At 37.5% G+C, this 27754-nt stretch overlaps 1 protein-coding gene and 1 long non-coding RNA gene across 2 annotated transcripts in view; one reads left to right on the forward strand and one right to left on the reverse strand.

Moving 5' to 3' along the window:
• The window catches only part of pdlim2 (PDZ and LIM domain 2 (mystique)), a 52478-nt gene that overhangs the window by 4802 nt on the left and 19922 nt on the right, over window positions 1-27754 (forward strand). The window contains exons 2-6 of the mRNA XM_056729701.1: window positions 9043-9174; window positions 14385-14536; window positions 16848-16917; window positions 18582-18730; window positions 19776-19848. Of these exons, the coding sequence (XP_056585679.1) occupies window positions 9079-9174; window positions 14385-14536; window positions 16848-16917; window positions 18582-18730; window positions 19776-19848 (540 nt within the window). The 5' untranslated portion in view covers window positions 9043-9078. The remainder of the gene's footprint in view (window positions 1-9042; window positions 9175-14384; window positions 14537-16847; window positions 16918-18581; window positions 18731-19775; window positions 19849-27754) is intronic.
• LOC130407061 (uncharacterized) lies at window positions 24678-27726 on the reverse strand. The gene is made up of 3 exons (XR_008904562.1): window positions 27608-27726; window positions 27313-27430; window positions 24678-25365 (listed from the first exon to the last, which is right to left on the reverse strand). It is a non-coding gene; the product is annotated as an uncharacterized LOC130407061 (long non-coding RNA).

Here is a 27754-nt window from a genome sequence, read left to right on the forward strand (position 1 = left end):
CCCGCCTCCTTCCTTCCATTTTATTGAGATTTGCTACAATAACTAACTATATTACTAAAATTCCTAGACATTAGTGTTTTTGTGTCTTACCATAGAAAATATTATTCTACAGTATTTGCTACAATTGATACAATTACTATAGTTAATACTACAAAATATTGTAGTGTGCAGTATAATACAGTTTATTTTGGTGATAAAATAAAATAAATTAGGGCAGTGTATTAAGGAAATTCGGTTAATTTTGTAGATTTTAATTATGATCATCTCAGCTGTTGTAAGATCGTAAGAAACGTTTATTGTACCGTGAAAACCCTAATATACACTTCATATCATGTGTTGTTTCCTATGTATTCTGTAAAGAAGGAGATGTGGAACAATCCTGGGTATTATAGTCCAACAGCATGTCTTTAAGGATATTTTACAGAAAGTTGCACAGAAATTCCATGCACATTGCCACATCTGTAGTTTTAATCATGCGAGCCTGTATCATACCACTGAAACCCACTTCCACTAGAAAATAGCAGAGGACTCATGTAACAACTAGTCTTACGATTAGGGCAAGGTTTAGAAATCCATGTGCTGGCACACACACAAACACCCACACCAGCCATTCACTTCATTCAAAGCTGTTATACAACAACTTCCCATTTCATAACTTTCCCACAGAACTAGAGTAAAATTGGCATGAAATTGACTCAAGGTGTTGACAAAAACAAGTCATTCAAACTTATTAACAATATCAGAGTCACCCCCAAGGTGTATGCCTGACAGAAAACATTAACCTTGGTTAAACCTTATTTCCCTCTCTGAAAAGCATGGGTACATTTTGGAATACGGTTGTATAAACAGGTAAATATTTTGATATTTTGTAATTCATTATTTAAACCTTGAATGTATTCCTGATAGTTGCAAGCAGTTGTAGCATCAAGCTTTATTACCTGAGCGTTTCTCAAGCCCTGGACAAGAATCTTCATTTCAATTTGAATATCCATACTTGCATTCTTTTACATTACAGTTTGAGAGCTTCTTGGCTGACCTTACTGTCTGGTGTCTCAGTTTTAATTTGCAGAGAAAAGCGAAAAAAATGTTTTGTAAGTGGAGTAGTGTTTTAGACGACAAAAGCAGAAATATGTAATCTAAAGTCTTGTTTATTTTCAAAATTAAGATCATCAAAATTCAGATAATCTCTTTGAAATCAAAAAGAAAAACACATGGTCTTTTTGTTACGCAAAAAAAACTAATTCAAATTTGAATACAGTGCAAAATTTGAATACAAAATCTCAACTTTTCATTTCTGCCCGTTTTAGCACGTGATATAAGAATCAAGAGTCAAAATTTTTAATAGGAAAAATATTGAAACTCTTTGGTAAATTTTGAATGCGATGCTACTGGTACTGGTTTAATGGTCCTGAGAAGAGGTTTTTTTCAAATATCTTTTTTTTTCTTCAAATTTGACCTGAAAAGGTTTTGTGATGTTTTTAGATACTTTTTAAACCCCCTAATTTGAGTATGTAACAGTTTTCAAGTTTTACATTGCCACATCCGTTTTCACTAGCTCTCAAGCCTTTCCACAGAAATCCTTTGACATTCTCAAGTTTAAAACCAGTGCCGGTGTACCTTTCAAAAAAGAAGATCTTTGTATGCTCATGTCTCATTCGCAAGCACTTCCACCATCTTGCTATGAAAGAGTTGTGCATTGCTTGTAGTCATTTCAAACAATTGCTCAATTAAATTTGTGTTTTTGTTCTGGTGTTACCAGAATTTTTGCTTTCAGTTTTGGCCAAAAATGTGTTGCATCACTTTATGGATAGCATACAAATGATTCACGGCCTTAGAATAATGCTATTTGCACCACCCATTTCCAAGTCTTCTCACTTGTTCACTCAGCTTGTTCTTGTTAATAGCTTATAAACCAAACTTGAGGCCTTTTTGAGGTATGTAGGTTCATTCCTGTCATTATCATAGCAGTATGCATGCTTTTGTCTCAGTCAATAAAGATATGACTAATATCATTGCTAGTCATTATAAAGCCACAAGAGTAGGGACGACAACCAGTGTCATTTGATCAAATTTGAACCAGTAAAACCAGTCTATACGGGCATTAACCTGAGAGCTTTTGTTGCAGTGGAATGTGAGGTGTTGTCTGGTAGTTTACATGGAATTGTAGCAATCTGATGCTGACAAAATTCGCAAATAGCTGCAGGTCAGACATCTTGTGGAACAGCAACTTGATACACATAAAAATGTGCCAAGTAGAAGCTGTTTCCTTGAACCTTATTAATACGTTCAACAAGGTTTGGGACACTTTTTGGATATATAAATGTTTCCTTTCAGTCAGTTCCATGAAAAGAAACTAATGGCTTTTGGCAAATGGCAAATGCAAAAAAAAAGGAAACATATACTTCCAAACCTGTCTTTTATTTTTATGTTTCAAATACTTTTTACTTTCCCAGCTGAACAAAGTCTATTTTTACCTTGCACAGCTTCCTCTCTCTGCCTTTCCTTCCTTCTTGGATTCAGATTTAAAAAAAGCTAAGATTGAAAAATATCACTGAAATAGTCCTAAGGAACCCACATCCTCCAAGCTTTCTCATAGATTTAGTACCTATTCATTTAGCTCTTCTGATTTTGTTTTCAACTATTAATTTCTGGGTGGATGCTCCTAACTCTTGAAGCTGGGAGCACCAGTGCTTCCAAGGAAAAAAGTTAATTCGAGCCCTGTTCTCCATTTATTTATTTGCATAAATGTTATGTTTGCAAGTTACCTTCGCATACTATTCAGTTGTTAAAGAAGTCTATACTTTGCAGTTATTATAGGGGATACTGTCTCTGTCACCATGATAGTAAAAATGGCCATTTTAAATCAATCAGCAGCAGTATTTCCGCTTTCAATCAGTAGAAAATGTAGTTAAATAATTTTTTGAATCTTTTTAAAATATGATATATAATATTTAAGCACTAATATATATATATATATATATATAAAATGTATTGTTTATTTGTAAACAGGTTTTATGCTTAAAGTGCTTATTGCAAGTAGATTTTTTTTATATGAATATATAACCTTGTATAAAAATACCATATGAAAAGTTAATGCCAGATTTATAATGTTTTTCAAAATTTAGGGCCGCAAATTTTGTAGAAGTGACGTTTCTTTGACTGTCTTCAAAAAAGTCTTATTTTCAACATCGCGTCATTTGACGTCACGAGAGGGAGAAGAGATTGGCGCTTTGTCTTTGATCACTGCAGAGTATCTTGGTATACAGTGGGAGCGGTCGTGAGTGAGTCTGTTTTAACTAGTTATTTATTTAAGTTTTTCATTGTCATGGTAAATGATTGTATTTGTAGAGGTTGCACAAACTGTTGTCCCTGTTCTCTTGTCCGCATATGTCCGTAATGCGAATGTGAATAAACTTTTATAATATTCTCTGAACTCTCAATGTCATCGCGATCCATTGTTTTCCTATGTCTACATACTGCCCTCCCAATCGTTACGTCACTTCCGGTTTTGGCGGTTTTCAGATGCGGAAAAAGAAAATTCTCTCAAATAACGTCCCCAGAAGCCTAATTAGCGTATTTATGAGTATATTTTTTGAAGAACATATAATTCCTATGCTATTTTTCTGTACATTTACTCTCTAGGGTCTCTAACTTGCAATATGCCCGAAGTTATTCAATTAAAACAGCGACATCTGCCGACGATCAAAATGTTGCATTGTCATAGGAACATGCCAGCTGAAGATAATGAGGAAATGACGTTCCTTCCTTTGCCAAGTACATTCCAAAAGTCTAAATAATGACACGCAAAATCCTTGCTCACTCCAAACTCTAAACTCTGAGGGCTCTGCCCTGCGAAAGGAGTAGCGCAGAGGAATGATGACTACATTTGGAATGATGCCTGTGACGGTTCGGTACGAATACACATACCGTTACACCCCTAATTATAAGTAATCTTGCATCTTGTTTATAGGATTACTTTTTATGTCAATAACAAAAATTGACAATGAAAAAGAAAAAACACTGAAATGAAAACAATAAACTCAATTGCAAGAATGTGACATGATTTTCAAATAAACTGCTATTTTTCTTAACAATTTTCTAAGTATCGTTTTTGGAAATTTTAGTTTTGAATTCGCTACTAGATTTTTCATTTGCGCTTTTCCAGTTTTCGTTTTTCACAAATCTCACATGTGGGCAGGATTTTTGGCAACATAAACATGAGAAGCGTAAACGAAAACTAGTAAAGTGCTAGCAGGGAATTCAAAACTATTGTTTGAAAAAACTAAATTTAGAAAAATAGCACTTTATTTGAAAATCATGTCGCATTCTTGCAATGGAGTTTATTTTTTTCATTATCAAATTGTTTTTTTTCTTTCTCATTGTATATTTTTGTCAGTTTTATTGACACAGAAGTAATCCCATACTTGTCCTGTATATTTGTATGTTTGTTTGAATATGTATTTTTGCTCGAAACAGCTCATTGTAAAGCGACCATAAGCTTGTTGAAAGGCGCTATACAAATATAAATAAATTTTGTCAGATTTTTTAAAGAATGGCACAATGTAATTGACCCTTGCATATCTCCGCAATTAATTACATTATTTGGAAATGTTTTGGCCACGTCTGAAGCCGAAACATACCTGTGACCGTGTTGCATCAATATTACTGTACCACTTATGAATATTTTTTGTGTTATTGGATTAATGTTTTTTGTTCATACCATCCTATTTTTCTTACTATATGTTTTCGGGATGTCAAATATCTAGAATCACATCGGTTAATCACATCTGGAATAAAAGTTTGTTTACATAATATATGTCTGTACGGAGTATATGCATTTTGTATTTATAAACGCATACACAGGAAATATTTAGATGTATTCATTTATATATTTATTACCAATAATGTAAATTATATATAAACATTTATTACTTTGTATATTTTTCTTAAATATATGCATGTATGTGTTTGTGTTTATGAATACAAATGAATATGCACAGTACACAGACATAGGCTATATTGTGTAAATACAAACTTTTATTCTGGATGCGATTAATCCCGATAAATCATTTGACATTCCTAACGTGTTTGTTTTGAAACATGAAAATGAAAGCCATTTAAGCCTGGTAAAGCCATGGTTTACAGTTAATTCAGAACAGCTACTTGGGTTTTAGGCATAAACATTACTTTACTACAGTGAAGATGAAGAGCATTGACTCTATGCTATCCTTTTAATTGCTCTTCTGTTGTTAATGGTAATGAGAGCGGTGGAGAGTCCTGACTCGCATACTGGACTAATCTAGGTTTTGAAGGGAGGAGAAATGTTTCTGCCTCCTTCGCTGTGATTACATAAAACTCAACAACAACACCGAGCAGATAGAGTCTCTGAAGACCGCAGTCATTAAGAAAGATCCTCCCGAACAGAGGGATTGTTAATGCTGCTAATTGCCTGAAAAGCTAATGATGGGGCAGATTGGTGTTAACCACGGAGCAAGCGGTCCAAGAATGCTACCACATCCAGAATTCTAAACTGGTTCATGAAGAGTAGGGAACCCTGTGTGTCTAACCCTGTGGGTTCACAGACTGTCTTCTGTTGATATTAAATGCAGGAGGACTTTGTGAAAGACCGTCCGTGACCTGACGCCACCATGTTTACACTGCCAAATGCCTTAAATTCCAGCTTTATTTACATCATTATATCAAGGGTGTCAGTAAACTCTGATTTAACTCTAGAGCTTTTTTCATCCTGTTAGCAATAACGGGATGGGTGGTATAGATCACATGACGATGGATGGATGGATGGATAGATAGTCTCATACAGTATGTCACATGAATGTGACTGCAAACTCTAAATCAGAGAGTTCCGGCAAGTTTTGCCTGTCAAGGGAAGTAGGTAATCCACACCAGTCTAGATGAAATGTGCAAAATGTTACTCTTGTGCACGGCTGCTTCAGGCCCCTTTCTTAATATAGCAAAACACCCATCGGTTTGAAGATCCATAGCATGATACGAAAGCAACCTAATTTCTTCCATATTTTTCTCTAATGGTTGTTGCAATAAAAGAACATTTGTGTCCCAGATTTCACTGATGTGATGCAGATCTCAGCGCTCAATTGAAATCGTCTCCTTTTTCTTTGAAGGAAATTGTTGTTGGTTGACTGGGTATGTTTGCAGTTTTTTAAGTAAATATTTTGAAAAAACTGGAAAATACACAGTTGAAATGGATGACATTGATTAATTTACATTACATTTACATTTATGCGTTTGGCAGACGCTTTTATCCAAAGTGACATACATTGCATTGTCCTACACATTTGTTTCTAAGTATGTGCAATCCCCTGGGATCGAACCCACGACCTCTTACCATTGAGCTACAGGGAAGCTGCTTTGCACATGTTTTGCTTCACAAACTATTTAAAATAGGGGTGTAGCTATCGATTATCCTTAAAATCGAGTACTCTAACGATTATTCAATCGATTAATCGAGTATTTGAATAAGTACTTTTTCTTTAATAAAAAGCAATACTAAATCTACACGAGGAAATAACACGGGTCTCTTAAAATGGACAACTAATTTTTAGAAAAATTTACATTATTATTGCTGAAATGGCTTCATTAATAAACCCATTTAGTATATTCCATTACTATATTTCATTCAAAATGCAGTATAATACAAATAAATAAGAAAAATAAATAAAAATAGAAGAATCATTTCAATAGTAAACAACTAACTTCAGCTTATGCATTATGCATAAAGACAAGAAATAAATTCCAAGAGCAATTCTGGAGATAAAGTTCATGTTTTCCTGTCCTCACACAGTGCAGACGCAGACAAATCCATGTGGATCACGCGTGTGCTGTAACATGTTAAACTGTGCAGTTCATTCACTCAGACATGCAGAGCAGCCAGATGGTAGATGTTAGTCTGCATGTGGTTATATGGACTCAATAAAGCTGGAAAATGAGTTTCACTCGCAAAATAGACTAAAAGTAAGTAAATTAGCAGAGTGCCATTTGATTAACGTCACACAGAAAAAACAAGCACAACGACAAACAACTTCACACAAATGTAAAATCCTAAAAGTTTGGTTAAAAGATGAGGAAAGTACCAAACACAATGTTCTCTCACCATGCTAATACACTAAGAGCATTAATGAAAACTTCTACTCTCTGTATATCTTTATTTATTCTGCAGTGTCTTCTGTGTTTAAATACTATGTCCAGAGTTTAGCCGCCTGTACCTTAGTAATAAAGGTCTGTGGGGAAGCTCAGTGCTCTGTGTTTACTGTAGTTTAATGGATTAAACAAATCTTTGAAGATTTTAGTTTTTTCACGAATTACTCGAGTTACTCGAGGAATCGTTTCAGCCCTAAATTTAAAGCAGTTATACACAAAGTGCTATATTAAATACTTATAAATGTTAAAGGTTTAGTTTGGGTTTGGTTTAATAATGAATTACTATTTATAATTCCCACAAGGCCTTTAGCAAATATGCTGATGAAGTCGAGACTGATTCAATTCAGTTCTGTAAAGGGGACTCAGGGTATAGAGAGATGTTTGGCTTAATACATTGCAATAGCCTTACAATACTAGCATTTGTCGTTAAGAACACATCAAATATTTTCCTTTCTTTAAAAAAAACCCTCATTTTAACCTAAGGAGGCGGCCATTCTATTTTTCAATGACATAAAATGGTTGCATGCACAGGCAGCCAAACTGAACACAGACGCATTAATCAGTTCTTGAGTAAATACAGGGAACTGTAGGATACAAAATATATATAAATAATGTTAAATACTAAAGAAAGAAAATAATGACGCTATTTGGTGTATTTTCATACACTTTAATATTGTTGATCAGAAACGCTACAAATATGCATATTAATAACCAAAATCATTGCGAATTTAACATGTACGCATGTTTTAAAGCATTAAAAAAAGCGTTTTATCCCGATTTTGACTTCATGTTGAATTGTCAACATCATAGGCCTGATGTCTTTTCTCTCTGTCATTAGCTGACAAGTGCTAATATTCACGTGTGCTCTAATACAGAATAAATATCAAACCGCAAGCATCTTATTATTATGTTTATCAGTATATTCTCATAATGTATAAAGTATACGATAATGGTGGATGATGATGTCTTAAATAGTCTTAACTGTCTTAAAGACAGTAGTTTAAAGCTATAAATTAATGCATGTTACCTTGAACAGACGCTGACTGAACGCATTCTTCGTTTATGGCAAGCAGGCTGGCTGGCTCGTGCCAATAGGACATACCGCCACCTACTGTCCCTGTGTATTTATATATCTGATCTTATGTTTGACGTCTAATATTTTACTTTTATATATGGGAAACGTTAGTGCTACGCTGTAGCGTTAAGAGAACGGTTTAGGTCGCAACTATTTCACATCACGGATTTTGACGCAAAAAAGGCCTCATAGTAATTATTTTTTTAAGTTTATGAATACTGTGACAGGTACACTGTTATTAAATTTCCTGTTTATAAAGTCAATGCCATTGTAAAGTTATTAACCCATACATATCTCTATACCCAAGGTTCCTTTTAAAAATCACTGGATCAGTCAATTACACAATAGCAACTGTTCTTCACTATCGTGGCTGTATCAACAACAGTGAATCTAATATCAGTGTATTTTCCACATCAAAAAACAGAAAAGAAAGTGTCTTGGGTGGAAGTGATTCATTCAGGACATTTTTGGATTAACACTTGTAAGAAACCAACTTACTTCTCGAATGTCAGTCATGTTGCACCTTTCTGTGATGTCTGCTTGTTGCTGTGTGTGTGTGTCTGTCTCGATTTGAGCCGCAGTCATGTGGAATAGGATGAAAGATGTTCTGAAGAACAGGTGAAGGCAGTTTACCTTTCAACAGCAGCCAGTAGTTCATAGAAGTGGAAACTATGAAGTAGATCTATGGCGTGTCAGGTCGATGTCAAATTAAACCTGACCAAATCTCTCTCACTCGGTCTCTCCTGTTGTCATCCATCTGTTTTCAACCTGTGCCATTTCTTAATCCACAGCACTCTCAAAAGCCCTGAGCAGCAGTCCGTGGTCACATGATGCCGTTTAAAGTGAACCTGATTGGCCCGTCTCCCTGGGGATTCAGAATATCTGGAGGACGAGACTTTAAGAAGGCCTTTACTGTTTCCAAGGTAATTCCTTATCCCTTTGAGCCATAGCACCTGTCCTGAACATGTTTTTTTCATTTGCAAAAAAACAACAAAGACACATGCCCAGACATCTCACTTTTTGTTTGCTACTTAAAACAATAGAATATATGGAAGTGTCGTCACTTTACCACGTGAAGAAAACTTGAGCACCCAGAATCGTGCCCCTGTGGCTGGCAAAACACTCAGCAAAATGACTGCTTACAATATCAGGAAACAATTCCGTGCAACATTTCGGTGTCCAGGAACACCTTATTCCATGTCGTATAGAAGTCGTAAGGATCCCCATCAAGTCCAGCTGCTTCTTATTTCAGCCAAATATTGCGTTGTTTAGTCCCGGTTTCTTTGTTTCTCCAATTCTCCTTTGCAATTCAGCTCAATATTTTGCCACCCAGGGGAGCGTGTCGTGGGAAAGTGACGTCAGTCCATACCCTCTTTAATTTGGAAATGTAAAGGAAGTTCCAAGATATTGTAAATGAAAGGGGAATTCCATAGGCAACCTGATATTGTGATCTTTTTTTTGAATATTTTACAGTATTTTAATTCAATGTGACAAATGTCCAAGTGAAGTAAATGTAGAGCACAGACTGGTGTTGTGTCCTCTCCTCAAGATCCACTCTGCAGCTTTCCACGCCTTCTTTTTTTGCATTTTTCAAAACTGTGGTGAGAACTGACCAGTGCTAAAATACGTTGCCCATGACACTTTTATAAAGAGACATTGTTCAAAGACAGAGACCGAGATTAAAGAAAGCAAGATATTCATGTACTGAGTCATTGTCTTGTTATATTATTTAAAGCGGGCGTAACACACAGGGTTTCTGCCAATCTCATATTAATCTTGAGTACCTATAGAGTAGTATTGCATACTTCATATCTTCGAAGAGTATTTGGTTTGATCACATTTCTAAAAGATAGAAACAGCTTTATGATTGTTTCCGAAATCATAGGGGTAGGGGGGAGGGGTAGGTTGAACCAAAGCCCGTTGTCAACTAAACACAGACATCAGTTTCACTCACCGCATGTGGTTCATGTCCGGCATCTTTTAGCGCTTGGACGGCTCCATATATCAGTTTCAAACGATCTCCAAATCCAGTGTTATATCCACAGTTTATATAACATTCATCACCAAATGCAGTAAACAAACAAACACCTGAACTTCACGAAAGTATGCTCTCTCTCTCTCCTGCACACAAGTGAAAGTGAGGTCTTTAACATCTGAGGAACCTGTCTGTTTCACAAAAGGTTCTTTGGGGCTAAAAAAGGCTCTTCAGATTATAAAAAGGTAGGAATGAGAGGGTTCTTCAAGGAACCGTTGAATGGTTCTTTGTGGAACCAAAAATGATTTTTGTATCGCATCGCTGTTAAGATCCTTTTAAGCATCCTTATTTTTAAAGGTTCCATTCCCAGCGATCCCATTTTTCAACCTTTAGTTAGTGTGTAATGTTGCTGTTAGAGCATAAACAATACCTGCAAATAATAAAACTCAAAGTTCAGTGCCAAGCGAGATATTGTCTTTAACAGAATTCGCTTTTCAAGGACTACAGGGAACGGCTGGAAACGTACTACATCCCTCTACTTCCTGGGTACATGTCAATATTCTGAGTGCTTTTAATAACCTCCGCCCAAAGGAACACTGCAAAAAAGGGGCGATGCTTTCCTTAGAGAAGAGCTGCTGGAGTAGTGTTTGGTTATCAGAGATTAACTATTTTACATTTACATTTACATTTAGACATTAAGCAGACGCTTTTATCCAAAGCGACTTACAAAGAGTTTAGGAGCAATAAGCGAAAGTTCATACAGGAGCCATAATACATGAGGTGCCAATACAAAGTTACTGGTTTCAACAAAAGCTAGACCACTACCTGTTGAGAGAAAGGGTTAGTGTATTTTTTTTTCTTTTCTCATTTGTTTGTCAAGTATTCACAGAAGAGATAGGTTTTAAGTAGTTTTTTTAATGTTGTGAGAGATGTGGTTGAATGGACAGAGTTAGGAAGAATGTTCCACCAGGAAGGAGTTGTGAACGAGAAAGAGCGGGAGAGCGATTTACTGCCCTTATGGGAAGGCAATACAAGCCGCCACTGGTTTGCTGAACGCAGGGATCTTGATGGGGTGTAGGAGTGCAGGAGAGAGTGGAAGTAAGCCGGTTCAGATTTTCACTTTCATCACAGTCCTACAGCTGCTAATAAGAGTTCAGCTACACACATTCTAAGATGACCAACGGTCAAATAACAGCTTTCATGACTTTAACATCGTCTGTGAAAGCTGTTCTGCGTAATACACTGAAATTGTGTGTTTGTGTGTTTGCGCAAACCTCTAAAACACTTCTATGAAACGTCCTTTCAAGTCCTGCTTGCAAATGTCTCCCGGTCATTCTTCTTGTTTTTTTTATCCAACCTGGGTCCAATATAAAAAGGCTAAACTAACACTTGTGGTCTTAGTGTTAATTAAAATAACCGGTCTGACACCATTCGGTCCGGTGTCATTTCCCTCGCCATAGTAGGAAAAAAATGATATCTAACAAAGATTGCACATGCACTAGCAGACCTCCGTTACACTTCAATTGATCCACATGTTTACTGATAAAGTAAAGTTGACGCCTTGTTACTGCTTATTGCTAGAAAGTTTATGAAAACACATGCACTGAGATGGGCACCGACCAATCACAACAGCATGGGAAGTGGAAGCTCACTGATATGGTATGGGTGGGACATCTTCACACACAAACTCCAGAGCCATTAATAGTGTTTTGCCAATGGAAGTCTAAAACACTGGAGCGTCACGTGGTTCATGGAGCCTTCAGGTAGTTGCGGAAGGTTATGTTTTCTCTTTAAATCTTTTATTTCTTTCATTTTTTTAATCATTGTATGGCTTTCGTCTTTAAATGGGTTAGAAGTTCACCTCAGTTGGTCTGTTTAGTCGCAGCTCCATGTGTTACTAGTAACTTTCGGGAACTATTGAAACTGTGAAAAAAACGGTTCCATTGGGTCAACGGAGATGACGCAACTCTCTCCAACAATGGCTCCGAGACATTCTAAGCAGGGAGCCAATCACGACAGACCTGGTCAGCTTTACCAATTAGAGCGTTTCAGAAGGACAGACTTTATGTAGACCGGAAGAAATCCAGTTGTTTTGTTAGAAGAGGGACAGCGGAGAACAAAAGACTTTAAATATGAGAAATATAAAAGCGTTTTTTAAAATTAGAAACATGAACGTCCATTGTTAAACACCCCAAAAACATAATCAAAGCCTCGAAAACAGCAAAAGAATGTCTCATTTAAGAGTTTGGAGCTCTCAGGTGGACCAGTGAACTTTTAGAGCAAGATTTCAACACTGTTTTCATCAACTATTGTTAAAGAAAAAATGATGTCTTGAAATTGAAGTTGTTGTTCTTCTGCCACCTAGTCTGGAACCAATTTTTAGTTTTTCCTGTGCTTTTGGTTTAGTTTCTTAACTAAACCAGTCTGTCTCAACCAAAAACAAAGTTCTTTCCATTAAAAATATATTCCATGTCAATATCCAGAAAGACTTCAGTCAGTTTGTTTTTTATTAAAAAAAACTAATGGATTCTTTCCTTACTGATCCTAATCACATATAGTCCATATTCGTGTGTTTATTATAATAGTTTTTTAACATTTAAAGGAACAGTTCACCCTAGAATGACATTTTACCATAATTTACACAAGAACCAATGAGATTCCAGTGGTCAGAACTTCACTGCTTCACAGTGTTACTAATCTCAAGTTTTGAATCTCAGTTATTGTTATGTGACCACGAGAACCAATGAGGTGGGAAGCTCCACAATGCACACCCTGTTCTTTAATTTTCGTTCTATTGGCAAATTCGTTTGGCATTTTTTGCTCACCAATGTATGGCAAGAGCTGTGTGATGTCTCTTAAAAAGTCTACTTTTATCTTTCATACATGTTTTAAACAAAATGAGGGTGAATTTGACGTTTTGGGATGAACTGTTCCCCATTTGATCCTAATCTTCTAAAGCTGTACCCTCGACAGCCAAGGTGGAGAAACGAGAATTTGATGGTCTTCTTGCACTAAAGGAGACCTTTAGTATTTAAAGAGGTTTAAGTGAACGGCATGGTTTGTTTTCAAGAGGGCTGCAAAGGGCCTCATGGTGAGACTGAAGTGGCAGGAGGTTGAAATATGCACAAGTCCTCTGCTGCTGTTATCCAAACTTATCCTTCCTGACTCGGATAAAGACATAACTTTATCATAACGTCACCCTGCGGTCTGCCCTACATTTCTTATTATAAATTTACATATTACTGCACTGTTTCCTAGTTCATCTCTACACATGGGAGAGGATATTCATGGTTCCTGTCAAGCGAGGCATTCAGTGATCGGCCGAGACACGCTCTATTGTGCGTCTCTCTAGCAACAGTTAATTGGCACTCGAGCAGGGCCATGGACAAGGCACCTCTGCCCCTCTTATTTCAGCAAACAACAATAACAAAACCCGCCTGCCAGTCTTCAGTGCCCTGCCATGTCATTGGGGTGTTTTAAGTTGGTGCGTGGTGTGGGTTGAGCCCTTATTTGTCTGTAAGGCCGATAAGAGCAGCACTCATCTAATTAGTTCTCAAATGTTCTTTTCTACATATTAGGCTTCTTGTTACACTCCATTCTTTAGGATATTCAAGTCCTTTGCTTAAGTCTTTACTTTCTGTTTGAACAGTCAGTGTTTTTCCAATTTAAAAAACACCAAAAGTGTGTATAAACTTGAAGTAGTGTGTAAATACACCACCAGGATCACTATTGCTTCTTAGCCTTTTGTGCTATGAACAGTTTTAGTATTGACATGGAAACATGTACATACTGTTCTACACATGATTCAGAATAACATTGATTAACCCTCCTGTTATGTGCAAATTGTAATGTTACATATATCGCACAGATACATGACACACATTTAACCTAAATACAATGTATTTTAAAATACTAAATGTCAGGAAAAAGTTCATTAAAAGGTAATTTCTGTTCAAGAAAATATCATTCTTTTCATGTGACTTTGAGAGATATGACACGGCAGATGTTGTTTTTGCTCAAACAGCTATACTGCTCAATGACTGTGATAGTTTGACCAAAGTTTGTGTGAGTTCAGAATTATTAAGCTACTAAGCTTATTAGCAAGCTATTAAGCTTTCCGAGTTTAATAACTGTTTGATTTTATTTGGTGTGTTTAAGGTGAACACTGGCAGTAAGGCAGAGACGGCCTGTCTTCAGCCTGGTGACATCATCATGGAGATTAATGGGCAGGACACCAGCGATATGCTGAATGTAGAAGCACAAAACAAAATCAAGAGCTGCACGACACAGCTGAACCTCCTAGTGGAAAGGTAACACACGCACACAATGAAAGCGTGCACACACATTGGTTATGTGGCCTTGTGTCCTTTAGTACATTTTTCCTTTCTGACCTCATGTCTCTAACCAGGCCAGAAACAACACTGGGCCAACAATGGCACTCTATTTGTGTGTGTATACCTCCTGTAGCCCACAGTATTGGAGGAAGAGGGTGTGTGTGTCTGCCCTCTTTTAGCTGAAACGGAGGTCACATTAGTCAAAAGATTTATGTGAGTGTCTACCTGCCCCCCTTCATTTGTTTTAGAACAATCTGATCTACACGTATACTTGTCTGCATTAACATAAAAAAGTCTGTAACTCCGAGGCCGTTTATACTAGACCGTTTTCAACTCAAATGGAAACGTCTTATTTCTTTTGGCTCTTCATTTATACAACAAGGTCGTTTGAGGGACTGAAAAAGCAAACTTTTGAAGACAGGTCTCAAAGTGCAAGTTTTTGAAAACAACGGCGTTATCGTCTGTGTGTAAACTTTGAGGGTGCCGTTTTGCAAAAACGATGATGTCATACGCATGGGTATTATGTTCATTCTGTATTCCCAAAACGATAATGGCGGCCTCAATGCTGTATGTTTGTGCTGTGTTATAATCATGTCTGCAGCAAAAAGTAGATTTACTGCACAACTTCAACCTGTAAAAACTTTTCAGTTTTTCATCGTGTAAACGTTCTTTCAGTTCAAAAGATGAGGAATCGTTGCAGTGAATGAGAGTTTCCTTAAGCTGTTTCTGAAATTTCACAAATGGCAGTGGCAGTCTGCCAGTTTATCATCACTGAAACCAGTGTGTTCATGCTAGTGATGCATAAGTTACCCAAGGTACTTCAATGCTATTCAGTGTTACCTCTATGATTATACAGTTTTTGTTTTGTTACGACACATTTATTGATCAAAATCTATTATGTTAATTATGGTATACTTCGTATAAGGAATAATGTAATCTTTTGATTGGTCAGGGGGTCTTAAAAGCGCCTCCGTTGTCTCAAATGAGTTGTATCTGTCGGCTTTGAGTTATGAATGACCCCTGACAGATTTCTTCAGCTGGTGAAGAGCCTTTGATGTTGGTCTCATGTGGTTTTTATTTTTTCGTATCTTTTGCTTTCCCTCTGTCTTTTTCCGCTTGTGTAATGATTTTATCTCAAAAAGATGAAACTATGGCCAGAATGCTGCAGCACATGTGTCTCATTGTCACGCTCAGATAAAACACCTTTCAAAAAATGCATGTAATCTCTCACACCACCCATAGTTGCTTAAGAGTAAGGACTTTTGACAGTTATCTTAAAATGTATAGCTTGTTATAGAGTTACCAAAATATCTTCCGCGGAACATGAAAGAAAATACGTAACCAAACATCATTGACTTCATTGACTTCCATTTTATGGACACAAAACCACAGAGACATTTCTGAAAATATCTTCGTAAACAGGTTTTGAACCACATGAGGATGAATAAACGATGATTGATGTTATCTTGGGGGTTGAGCTATCCTTCTAACTCGGTTTTGTCACAATTAAAGCAAAATAACTGCAATGTCATTGCCGAACATACAGTAAAGCAGAACATATACAGGCAGGCTGACACTCGCAAGCTACATCTTATAGTTGAAATGTTAACATAGTCGCATAGTTGAGGTTTTTTAAAAAGGTAATTCTTAACTATGTTGGGCCGATAGACGATGACATTCAGATATTTGAAAATGTACCTGAAAGTAAAAATACTTATAAGTAGGTACTATCCACCACTCACAATAAAAGACAAGACATTCTACAACTGATCAGGAAAAACAGTGCCAGTATCGGATTTGAATCAGTATCGGGCGATACTCAGAATTCTGGTATCGGATCGGGAAAGGATAAAGTGGTATGGAGCATCCCTACTTGAGATTCCAATAGATTCCAGATGTATGGTGTAGTAGTTATAGCAGTTAGTTTCACTTCTGTAATTTGATTGGGCGGGCAGCATTTCAAAAGTGTTGATATTTGTTGTCTATAACCAAATAACCAAATAAACCAAATATCTTGCTGTACTGACTAAGTACTGATGCTAGTGATTTGATATTAGATTGTTTATATACCCGTATACAACAATATCACACTGTTGCATTGAATGTCAACACAGCTCTGTGTTTCTGCCAGTAAAGCCTTGCTTCTATTCTGTACAACAGCTCTCTTGCTGAAATGTTTACAGGTAACCCAGTAAGCCACATTCAAAATCAGGAACTATTCAGTGTGTTCAACCACAAGAAAGTGAAGAAAAGGTATAAGTGCTCATGTTTACTGTTCTCCACACAGGCCTGCTTCACCTCCTCCCGGTCAGACTAATGGAATCACCTCTACAGAGCAACTGGTGGGCCGCTTCCAGGTCAGTGTTCCTTTAAACCTGCAACAATTAACTGTTCAGATGTTTGGAAAATCCAAATGGAACGATGCGGTTTATTTAGCATGTCAAAATCTGGAATCCGATTTGTACAGGGTTATTGCCGTGTAAATGTACTCTTGGGGCCAGATCCACTAAACAGGGCAAAATAGCGCTAGATCGCAATAAAAAAAATGCAGATGGGATTGGAAATTTCTGTTGGTGATTTACCAACAAGGCGCACATTCAGAAAAACAAGGACAATATCTCATTCCCATAATGACCAATGCTATCTACAAAGAGCAGCGCAAATTAACGCCGGGTTTTATTTATTTCTTGACCGTTAAATAAAAATAAGACGTTTTTGACCATTAAATACTAGAACAATGATGAGTGCAAACCTTAGTAAATTGCTTTGCGTGATTATACTTTCCTCTCAGATTCATGAAGTTATTTAAAAAAAATAAAACACAAGCAGACCTCTCACAAAAGTGTTTTTAGAATTTTGACCCTGGACAACAAAACCAGTCTAATTTTTTTAGACTTTGACTACATTTGAAAGCTGAATAATTAAACTTTCTATTGATATTTAAGTTTTGAAGGATAGGACAATATATGTCGGCGATACAGACGTTTCTTACTCTGGAATCTGAGGGTGCAAAAAAATCTAAACATTGAGAAATCACCTTTAAAGTTGTCCATCAGAGGCGCTGCAGCAGGCCATCCACTCACAAAAATAACGTTTTTATATATTTAAGGGAGGAGATTTTCAAAATATTTTCATGGAACATGATCTTTACTCAAAACCCTTATGATTTGGGGAATAAAAGAAAGTTTTTGACCCATACAATGCATTTTTGCTTTTACAAAAAAGGTCCCCGTGCTACTTAAGATCCAGGCTCAAATGAAGAACAATAATCACGTTTTTTTTACTTAAAAGTATATTTTTGCATATCAGTTTATCAATTAGAATATGCTGGTGCATCATGGCTGCAGCTACTGTACTCACCCAAACTTCTGACCCGAGAGTTAATGTTCTCAAATTTACCCTTGCATGTCTGGTTTCTATTATAAAAAGATCAATCCCTGTCTTATCTTACCATTTGTCCGAGATTTATTGTTTGTCAGATTGGACTGAAACAAGACATTGAAGTCTACATTATCATCTTTTTCATTTCTGTTCCTTTCACAACCGTGACATGTGAAAGGAACTCAGGATTGTTATAAATCACTCAAAAGTTCCTGCATTTTACGTGCACAAGGGGCTGCTGACGGTTGTTGTAATGGATATCCTGATTCTGAAGGACTGTGAACCCCAAAGGTCTTCTAATCCTTCTGTTCGTCCATGTGAGAACTTGACCAAAAAGAAATACTTTGGCTGTCTTTTAGTATGGTGCACTTGATGTTGTTTAAGATGTATGTCGCAAAAGAAAAGACGGAAGCTGCGCTGCCAAGTTTTATCAAGAGTGTTCCCGTCACTCAGATGGAAGAGCAGCGTTAACCGTGCCAAGGTCTTGGGCTTGATTCATAGGGAACGCAGATTAAATGCACTGTAAATCAATTTGACTAAAAGCATCTGCCATGTGCATGAATGAAAATAAATGTGATGTTGCCTGAATTAAGGCACAGGCAGATATAAATACCTGTGGTTTTTCATGCTGGTCATGCAGGAGGCCGTGCAAGTGAGTCGAGATGAGAACCAGAACTACAAAGAATACACCATCTCCAGCCCAGCATCTCTGTCCCCCGGCCCGTATTCTCCAGAGTCCCCATCCAGCCTGGACCGCAAGGGTGGCCGGATCACACCCACCAACAAGAGGTACATCATAACTCCGATTAGAAATCAGATTCAATATTTCTGAAGAATAGGAAGGATTCTTCGGGAGGTACAAAGCATTTGTTTGTGTAAATCATATTCCTTATACCAAGTTTTCATACAGAGCAATCAAAAGAGTTGATCCAGAGGCCACAGGACATAGTTCAGAATTTCACTGTAGATTAAATGTTCACATGTCTGTGCCCTGAAGGCCTTGCGTGTACACACACACACGTGAACTCCTCTTCACCTGGTCTCCTCAGCTTCTGCACTGTAAGGCTCTGACATCTTAAAGTTTGCAGCACATTCCACAAGTCTGTGCAGATGAAGCTGATTGGGTTGGATTTAGTGAGGGATAATGACTACATTCACATGTATCTAATGTAGACTTTTACTACCAGCATTGTAGCACAGTTTCATATTATTGTTCATGTTGTGCTATATGATCAATGCTTCAAATAATGATTAACACCACTTTTAACCCTGTTATTACTTGCATGGTATTGGATTTTGTAGACATCATTTAAGGGCTTTGGGCGTGATGCTGGATGTAAGGGCTGGTTCACACCAAGGTCACATATTCACAACAATTGTTAGTTACGAATAAGATTTTGGAAGAAAGCGATTCCACTATTTCTCCAGCAGAATCAAAGTCATCCATTTTTTTCCCTTCAAGATTGTTCATAACTTCATTGAGTAGGTCACATAAAAAGGTAGATCTTAAAAGTATTACTTAGTCTTTACTAATCGCTAGTCACTGAGGCGGCTATGTTTATGGAATTGCCCTTGGTTACGTGACGATCCAGTTTTAGTGGCCTTAATCCATAAACCCGCTTTTCATACCGTCACAAAATCACGAATATACAATGTTTTAACATGGAAACCCTATCTCAGGTTTATGGACTATTAAATTTGGTCAACTTGGCATTTGAATTATAAAAAAAAATGAAAATACTACATTGTGTAACTAAGTCATTCGTTGTTTGCTCTTAGATTAGCCAAAACATCTCAAAATAAACCCGCTTATTTACAATTTCTCCTTTTTCAGCCTGCAGTTTCATTCCTGGTCATCGGAGGAGAGAAGTGTGGAGCGTCACAGACTGTCCAGACCCCTTTCTCAGGTAGGACCCCTCTCTGAAGAACCATACTGACCCATAATACAGAACAAATCGTGGATCTGAAGGGTTTGACAAGCTCAGTTAAAATACAATGTATCGGAGTATGGAAGTTAAAATGTCTTACTGCTTTACATTTTAAACAGAGTGTTTAGATGGCCTCAACAGTGAAAACTAAATTCAATAGGTTTACTCGCCACCCAATTGTGATCTTACTATAGAATCAGTATTGGACAGGCTGATAAAAGCAAGCTCCTGAACATGATGAGATGAAATCTGGTATGTCTGATGGGATCTGCAGTGGAACATTGATGTTAGTTCAGCCTTATGCATCTAAGAAGGTTCCATGTGTGTTCATGTTCATGGATTATGGTACGTTGAGTCTTCTCACGGCAGGCCATTGGTCTCTTCTACTCCTGAAATGGGCCTATAAATCCCTTTAGTCTCTGCATGTATATGACTTCATGGAAAAGCAGGTTTTCAGAGGTACCATTTAACATCGTTGTCTGTTCACAAAGAGCCCTGAGTTCAAGGATTGTGCTTGAAGGAAATGAGATTATGGTTTCCATCCGCAAATAGCATCCCGAAATGCTGCAATAAAAGGGTTTGCGCTCGCAATATTTTCATAGCGGGCGGCAAGTATATAAACTTTAGAAAAGGTCATCTTATCATTCTGACGTTCGTCGGAACACAACATGAAATTATTGAATCTGGAACATTGTTGTGATGCTGGAAGAAACAATGTGTTTGACCTTCAATTTAGCTTGTTTTAGTTTTAGGTTCATTATAAACGTTCGCTTTGATTACTCCCCAAGTGGCATTTGAAAATGGTAGGAAAACGGGTGATCTGAGAGAGAGAGAGACTTCCAGAGCCAGTACCGAAATCTTAAATACAGCACATAAAGTTGTGGGAAAGTTATTGTGAGATATGTAAGCTATTTAGTATCAACCTCAATCCCAAAGACATTTCTAGGAGGCTGATGTCAGACCAGGACAGGACCTTTGATGGCTGAAGACATTCCAGTCATTTTATCAGTGCTTTGGATGTTAAATAAACATACATTCATGACACGGCTTGTTAAATACAAAAATAATCCCAATTCCCCAGTCAGACACGGTCAGACCTTTTACAGACGACAATTTTAGCACTCCAAGCCAAGTTCATGGGAGGCTTGAGAGCGGTTGTTTTGATGATAAACACGGTGACTTTTGTCAGCACAATCTTTTATTCGAGGCATTTTGTGTTGTGTAGATTTGTGTGCAAAAATAGCGATCTTAAAAAGGATGGGAGTTAAAGCAACAGTTCACTCAGAAGAAAATGATCATTTACTCACCGTCATGTCTTTCACAAGATTGTTAAACTCCAAAACGATAAAAAGCTGCAATAAGTCTGTGAAAAAGTCTGTAAATGCTGTCTAATTCTATCTACTTTGTGTGACGAAAAGACCCAAATTTTAATGGGTTCCTAAAGGGTATGATGCATTAAAATTCTTATTATGTGTATTGTAATAGATTAAATGTTGTTGTAATGAATTCTACCAAATTAATAATGCAAAGTGTTATAACTTATGTATAATTGTAACTAGTTAATAAGTTAATGTGACATTACGATGCAGGATTAACACATTCAAAATACTTTTAGAAAGAATTATACATATATGCTTTAAGTAAAGTGTTACCAAAAAATGCTACATTCATGATTTTCTGTAGAAATATTCTTCATTAATGTATATTGAATAAAAAGGTGTGTTTTGCTCCTTTTTTATAGCAAAACATGCTATGTTATTGACATATTAGGCTGTTATGGTAATGAGATTTTTAAGGTCTTACTTTGGAACATAAAATGTTCAAAGACATGTTCAAGTTTTCAAATGAATGCTTTTAAACACGTCAGACCTTGTTTTTAATGCCTGAAAGGGCAGTTTATATATAGTCTTTCCCACATCTACATTTCACTTCTTGATGATGTGCGTGTCTTCACTGTGTGTGTCCCGTGAGCTAACTGTCGTAAGCAGAACCTCATAACTATCTCCAAGACACCCTGAGGATTCTTTCCACTTTAAAGCACGACACTGTTATTTCAACCCAACAACACAAACATTTAATTTCAGGCCTCCAGTAAATCTAAGCCAGCCATCCAATACATCGTGCTTGGAGCTCACGGTTAATTTACTGCCGACATCAACCCTCCAAATGAGGGTCATCACCTTCTGTTCATAGCAGATCTCAATCTCTGAACAACCAAACCTTTCTCTCATTCTTCACTCCTCTTAGATGTTTTCAAGTCTCATGTTCTGACAGAAAAATAGCACAAAGTAGTGTTTAAGAGCTGCACAGTTAATCCAAATGGAATCGGAATTGGCAGTCTTTGCCTTGTGATGATTAAAACCACAAAATGCTGAGATTGAAAACAATATAAAAACATATAGCACATAACTCTGTCTCTTGTAACCGTTTATTGTATCTCAGTTTGAATCATGATCACAATATTTGTATTATAACTACCGTATGATTTTTTTCAAATAGTGCAGCTTTAGTTACAGTGTAGAGGGGCATCTGTTTTTTAGATTGTTTTGCTAGTGAGTGTGTATGTTTTTAGTGAAGGGGAAAGCTGGAGTAAGCCGTGCCAAACAATGGATTACATATAAAAGGGAATGTTCTGGAATAATTCACTGACTGGATCAAATGATGCTGAAAATCAGGAACTAGGAAGCAACCAATGAGGTGTAGCAATAAGGCTGATTTACTGTACCGTCTCTGTTCAGCGGTCTGTTTGGTCTTTACTATCAGCAGGCTTTCAGGAATCTTGAGTCTTTTATGTTTGCCTGTCATGCAACTCTGTCTAGTGCAATCGTGCTGTTTGTTCGAGCCTAATAGAAGCTGGTGCCAGAGAGGGTGAAGATCGTTTCCTCACATTCTTGAGCAAGTATTTTAAGATTTGTTCAACCTCTCTCCTCGTTTATCATCCTCAAACTGGAATCCTTTCATCCGACTTCTTCCTCAGAGTCTTCTTTAGGATATATTTGCATTTGTTTATTCGAAGTTTGCTTCAGCAATTAAATAGTTTATCCCAACATTAAAATTCATTTATACACCCTCACATCATATCCAAGCTGTCTGATAAGACAAAAGAAGATATTTTGAAGCATGTTGTTGGTAAGCAAACAACATTGTCCCCATTGACTTCCATTGTATGAACATAAAACCAAGATTTTGAACAACATCAGGGTGAATAAATGATGACAGATTTTTTGTGTGTAAACTTCACTTTAACATAGACTTGGCATATGTTTGGTCAAAGATTTGTGTTCGTGTGCTTTTATTTTGGAATTGTGTGGCATGATTTGCTGGAGAGTTCCTTCGTTTTGTGTGGTTTGGCTGGAAAGTTTCATGGAAAGCAAAAAGTGTTTCCAGAAATGAGTTCTCTCTCCCTGCCATTCTTGTACACTCAAACAAGTACTGACGAGTTCCCAGAACTCATCAGGTGATGTTTGGCGGGACCTAAACCTTAGCTGGTCCAAAGTGGGCTCCCCAAAGCAGTTGTCAGGCGCCATTTTGGACCCGCTGAGGTTTAGCTTGCCAAGCTAAATTAAATCAAAGCTAAACTACAGTTAAATGCCCATCTGGAAAATGTAGTTAGCTACAATACAAGCTACAAACAAACATCATACTTGCACTGTTTTGGTTTTAATTACATAGTTACCAGATTTTATTATCATTACGTTTTTTAAAGGATCGGTATGTTTTGTTTAGATTGACAGTGTAAAGGATAGAGTAATAAAACCCTAATTTATATAAATTAATTGTAACGGTTATATTACAGTACACTGAATGAGTGAGTGTGTGTGCCCTGTGATGGGTTGGCACTCCATCCAGGGTGTATCCTGCCTTGATGCCCGATGACTCCTGAGATAGGCGCAGGCTCCCCGTGACCCGAGGTAGTTCGGATAAGCGGTAGAAAATGGAATGGAAAAAAATATTACAGTACATAGTATTTAAAGGGTTCATTCACATAAATTGCTCATCTTCACGTCCTTCCACCACAGTAAGACCTCCGTTTATCTTCAGAAATAATTAAGAGAGTTCTGTCAGGATCGCTATTCTCCAAAAATGATTGACAATAAGCACATACTTGAGATTGGCGTTATGGTTCTGTTCTGGGCAAAACTCCCTGCCCATTCTGGCAGCCATGATGAAAGACCGATTAAACCCCCCTTGAACATATAGATGTTGTTTGTTCTTAATAACAATTCAAATATAATCAAGACTTGCGGAATATCAAAAACCAAATCCTGATTGTAAATGTAATGTGGAGTTGGGGATGGAGGAGGGAAATTTGCTTGTGCGGAAGGCAACAAGCTGGTGATAGCTGAATAAATTTAAAACCGAAGTTGTGATGTCTTATTTTTATAGATAGATTTTGATCAGTTGATGAAAATTTGACTCGAGTGTCCTGTCCGAGCTAACACTACACGCTTGATTTTTTATGATGTCTGCGAGCTTTCTAACCCCGCATAGACCGCAAAGTAACGTACACTCAAAGAAAAGAACGTTAGTAAAGATGTCATAAAAACAGTGCATGTGACTCCAGTGGTTCAACCTTCATTTTATGAAGCGACGAGAATACTTTTTTTTCAAAGTAAAACAAAAATAACTTTATTTTACAATTTCCACAGTCTCCAATGGTGTCTACAAGAACCCGCCACACATCCGCAGTGGAGCTGACTCAGGAACCTTTAACTAAATATTTACGAAAAATCTGAAAAATGGACAGGGATAATATTAAGTGTAGAGACACAATTTCCCAAAAGGACAGAATATATATAACAGTGTTTTCTTATAAAAACAGTGTTTGAAATACCTAGCAAAGAGACGTTTCTTTTAACAGCCAGGCTACTTTTATTGCTATGAATTAATGCACCTAGTAAGATAGTCGTCTTTCTATTCGTCGCTAGTTACACTGTCTGTCACCCCCATACTGATGTATACATACATGTGTGCCTGTTAGCAGGGGTCTCTCTCACCTCTGCTCCTCTGTGATCTTTGTAAAGGGCATGATAGAGAAAGCAGGTAGTCTCCAGAGAGTAAGAGAGTGGACTAGGAGAGAGAAAGATAGCGAAAATATCCATTAGTCCTGCATGGAGAGGTGTAGAGTATCCTGAGAAAAGTGGCATATACAATAGGGGCTCTGATGCACAGCGTTCGAGGTGTGTGGTGTTGGTTTTCTCGCCCTTCTGAGGTACAGGCCCGTCCTTGTGCACTCGAGCCTGGTGGAGATGGGCAGAGGAAGGGTTATTCATAACTCTCTCTCTGTCCACACTGCTTTCGTTGAGCTCCCTTCCTCACGGCCCGACCGGCGTACTGGCACAGAGGCCGTTATTGTACCATTCTCTACCTCAGTCTCGCTCTCTGTCAGTCTTGATGGTTCTGTGAGAGGGTGATGGAGAAGTCCTGAGTAAAGTATGGAAGATGACAACAAACACGAACAGAAGAAGGGTTGAAGAGATGGAGTCCGATCAAGTTCTGTTGAAAGAATGTTCGAGAGTGTTCCAAGAGTTTAGTTCAGCACTTTAACATGCAAATTGGCAAAACTTAAGCAATTTGTTTTTACGCTAAACTGTCAAGAGGGATTTTAAAGTTCTTGTGGTTTGTTACAGCTGGAAAAGATGTACAGGCTAGGTTTCTCTCGCATAGCCAATCTTATGAGGCCACTCTATTTAACAGTGATTAAGAAAGAAAAACCGCCTCGCCTCTCTGAAACGTGCAGATTTTACAAATCTCATTGCTCTGAAAAGCGAGGTGTGCTATAATTGGCCAGTTAACCAGTGCGTAGTGATTGGTCGAATACTGCAAGCATGTGATGGAAATGTAACGCCTTTTACAATATTTGGAACATCAGGTTCCCAAGCAATTGTACTGACAGGTACCCCCAACTTACTTGCGTATACATTTGGGCGGTCAAATCATACTAGGGATGCACCGATCCGATCTTTGGATCGGAATTGGGGCCGATACGGGTCTTTTTTGCTGGATCGGGTATCGGACTGACGGGTTCTCTTCAGTCCGATCCGTTGCGATACCCGTGGATGTTACTCTACAGCTTCAAAAAGTATTAACTATCAGGAAATTACCATAAAAGTTGTCATGCACTGTATTCGATGTCATGTGTTTCGATAGCATTATGCGAGGAATAAACCAATATAGCATAAATAAAAAAACTCTGACCTCCGCTGGTGCGGTCATCTGTCAATCTCCATCCAGCATGCGTGTGTCCGGGAACATTCATGACGTTACTCATTCCAAAGTTTTCAATATCCTTCATAATCACTAGATAATAGACTGTGGTTTTGTTTAAAATGCATTTTGCCGGAGACAGCACTCGCTGAGTGTAATGTTTGTAGATTCAATCACTTGAAGCGGTCTATGTTATGTGTCATTCATACACCATAACTCTTTTTTTTTTACTTTAGGATTGATGCAATGTATATGATTTACACATAACATATATATTCTCTTTGTGTTATAACTGTGTTGAATTTGGGAAGCAAAGATCCCCGCGACATCAGGATCATCACTATCCGGGATGCTCGTGAGTGAAGCGGGTGACTTAAGCGCATCATTATACGTCCAATGCGCATGACTTTAAAAAACGTGTAAGCGAATGTATTAAGCGCATCATTTTGTGTCCAGGATGTGCATGAGCGAATTTGGAGAATTTTATACTGTGGTAGTTTTGTGTAATAAGCACGGATTTATTTGTTAAACATTTTGTAAGTATCTAAGCTTTATGAGACCACATTTTTGTTTTATAAGTTTAATACAGCACCTAATTACATTTAAAAATATATACTTTTCTACTTTTAAAAGTAAAAATACTTAAGTAAAGGAAAGTGGTAGATTTTAATGTACTCATGGATCTAAAGTAAAAAAAAAAAATTATGGACTGTAGTGGAATAAGTATGATGTGCTTCATACTGTAGGGAAGTATTTTTTGTCCAAAGTACTCAAGTTCAGATATTTTAAAATGTACTTGAAAGTAAACATGCTTAAGAACTATCCACCTCTGGCAATAAAAGATAAAATATGCAACTCTACTTTGATCAAGAAAAACAGTGCTAGTATCAGATCGGATCAGGATCGGTATCGGCCGATACCCAGAATCCAGATATCGGAATCAGATCGGCAAGGAAAAAGTAGTATCGCTGCGTCCCTAAATCATACCACGAACTGACGTGGATTTGTGGGGGTGTTTTAAGCGTTTCAGGCAGGTCTGGGTGAGCTTTCAGATAGACTTTAAAATTAAAGTGTCGGAACAAAATATGCATTCTAATACATGCATGGCCAACTTCTAAAGCACCAAAGACACAGAACAACACGTATTTGCGCCCATATGACCCATTAAAAGGCAGAATAGATGATTTGGCAACATGCTAGCCTTTAGCCTGCTAGCACTGAAATCATGATCCTTACCTCGATGCAAATCTCCGTCCAAAGCCAAGCTGCCTCCAAATACATGAATGCACACAAACCAGAAGCTCTTGGATCAATTCCAATTAAATCAAGTCTCGCCACATACACTGTTATACACCTGTGAGAACATGTTACAGTATAAAGTAAATAATGTTACTACAATAGCAAAAACCGCTAAGACATAAGATCCAGCATAGTTCACGTTAGATGCTGGGTAACGTTGAAATACATAAAGGTCCACAAACTACATAAGCAACATAATCAAGACCAATCAAAATCGAATCATAACATGTACCTCCCTGTCCAGAAGTTACCATTGCATCAGCTTTGAAACCCTGGACTCCAGTAGCGTGGAAAAGCAACACGGATTATACACGTCAACACTCCCGTTTTGGCCATGATTCTCCCCTTTTTCACACCCATCTCCTGTTGAAACCTCCAG

The sequence above is a fragment of the Triplophysa dalaica genome, chromosome 18 (assembly GCF_015846415.1).
Source record: "Triplophysa dalaica isolate WHDGS20190420 chromosome 18, ASM1584641v1, whole genome shotgun sequence".
Taxonomy (NCBI): Eukaryota; Metazoa; Chordata; class Actinopteri; order Cypriniformes; family Nemacheilidae; genus Triplophysa; species Triplophysa dalaica.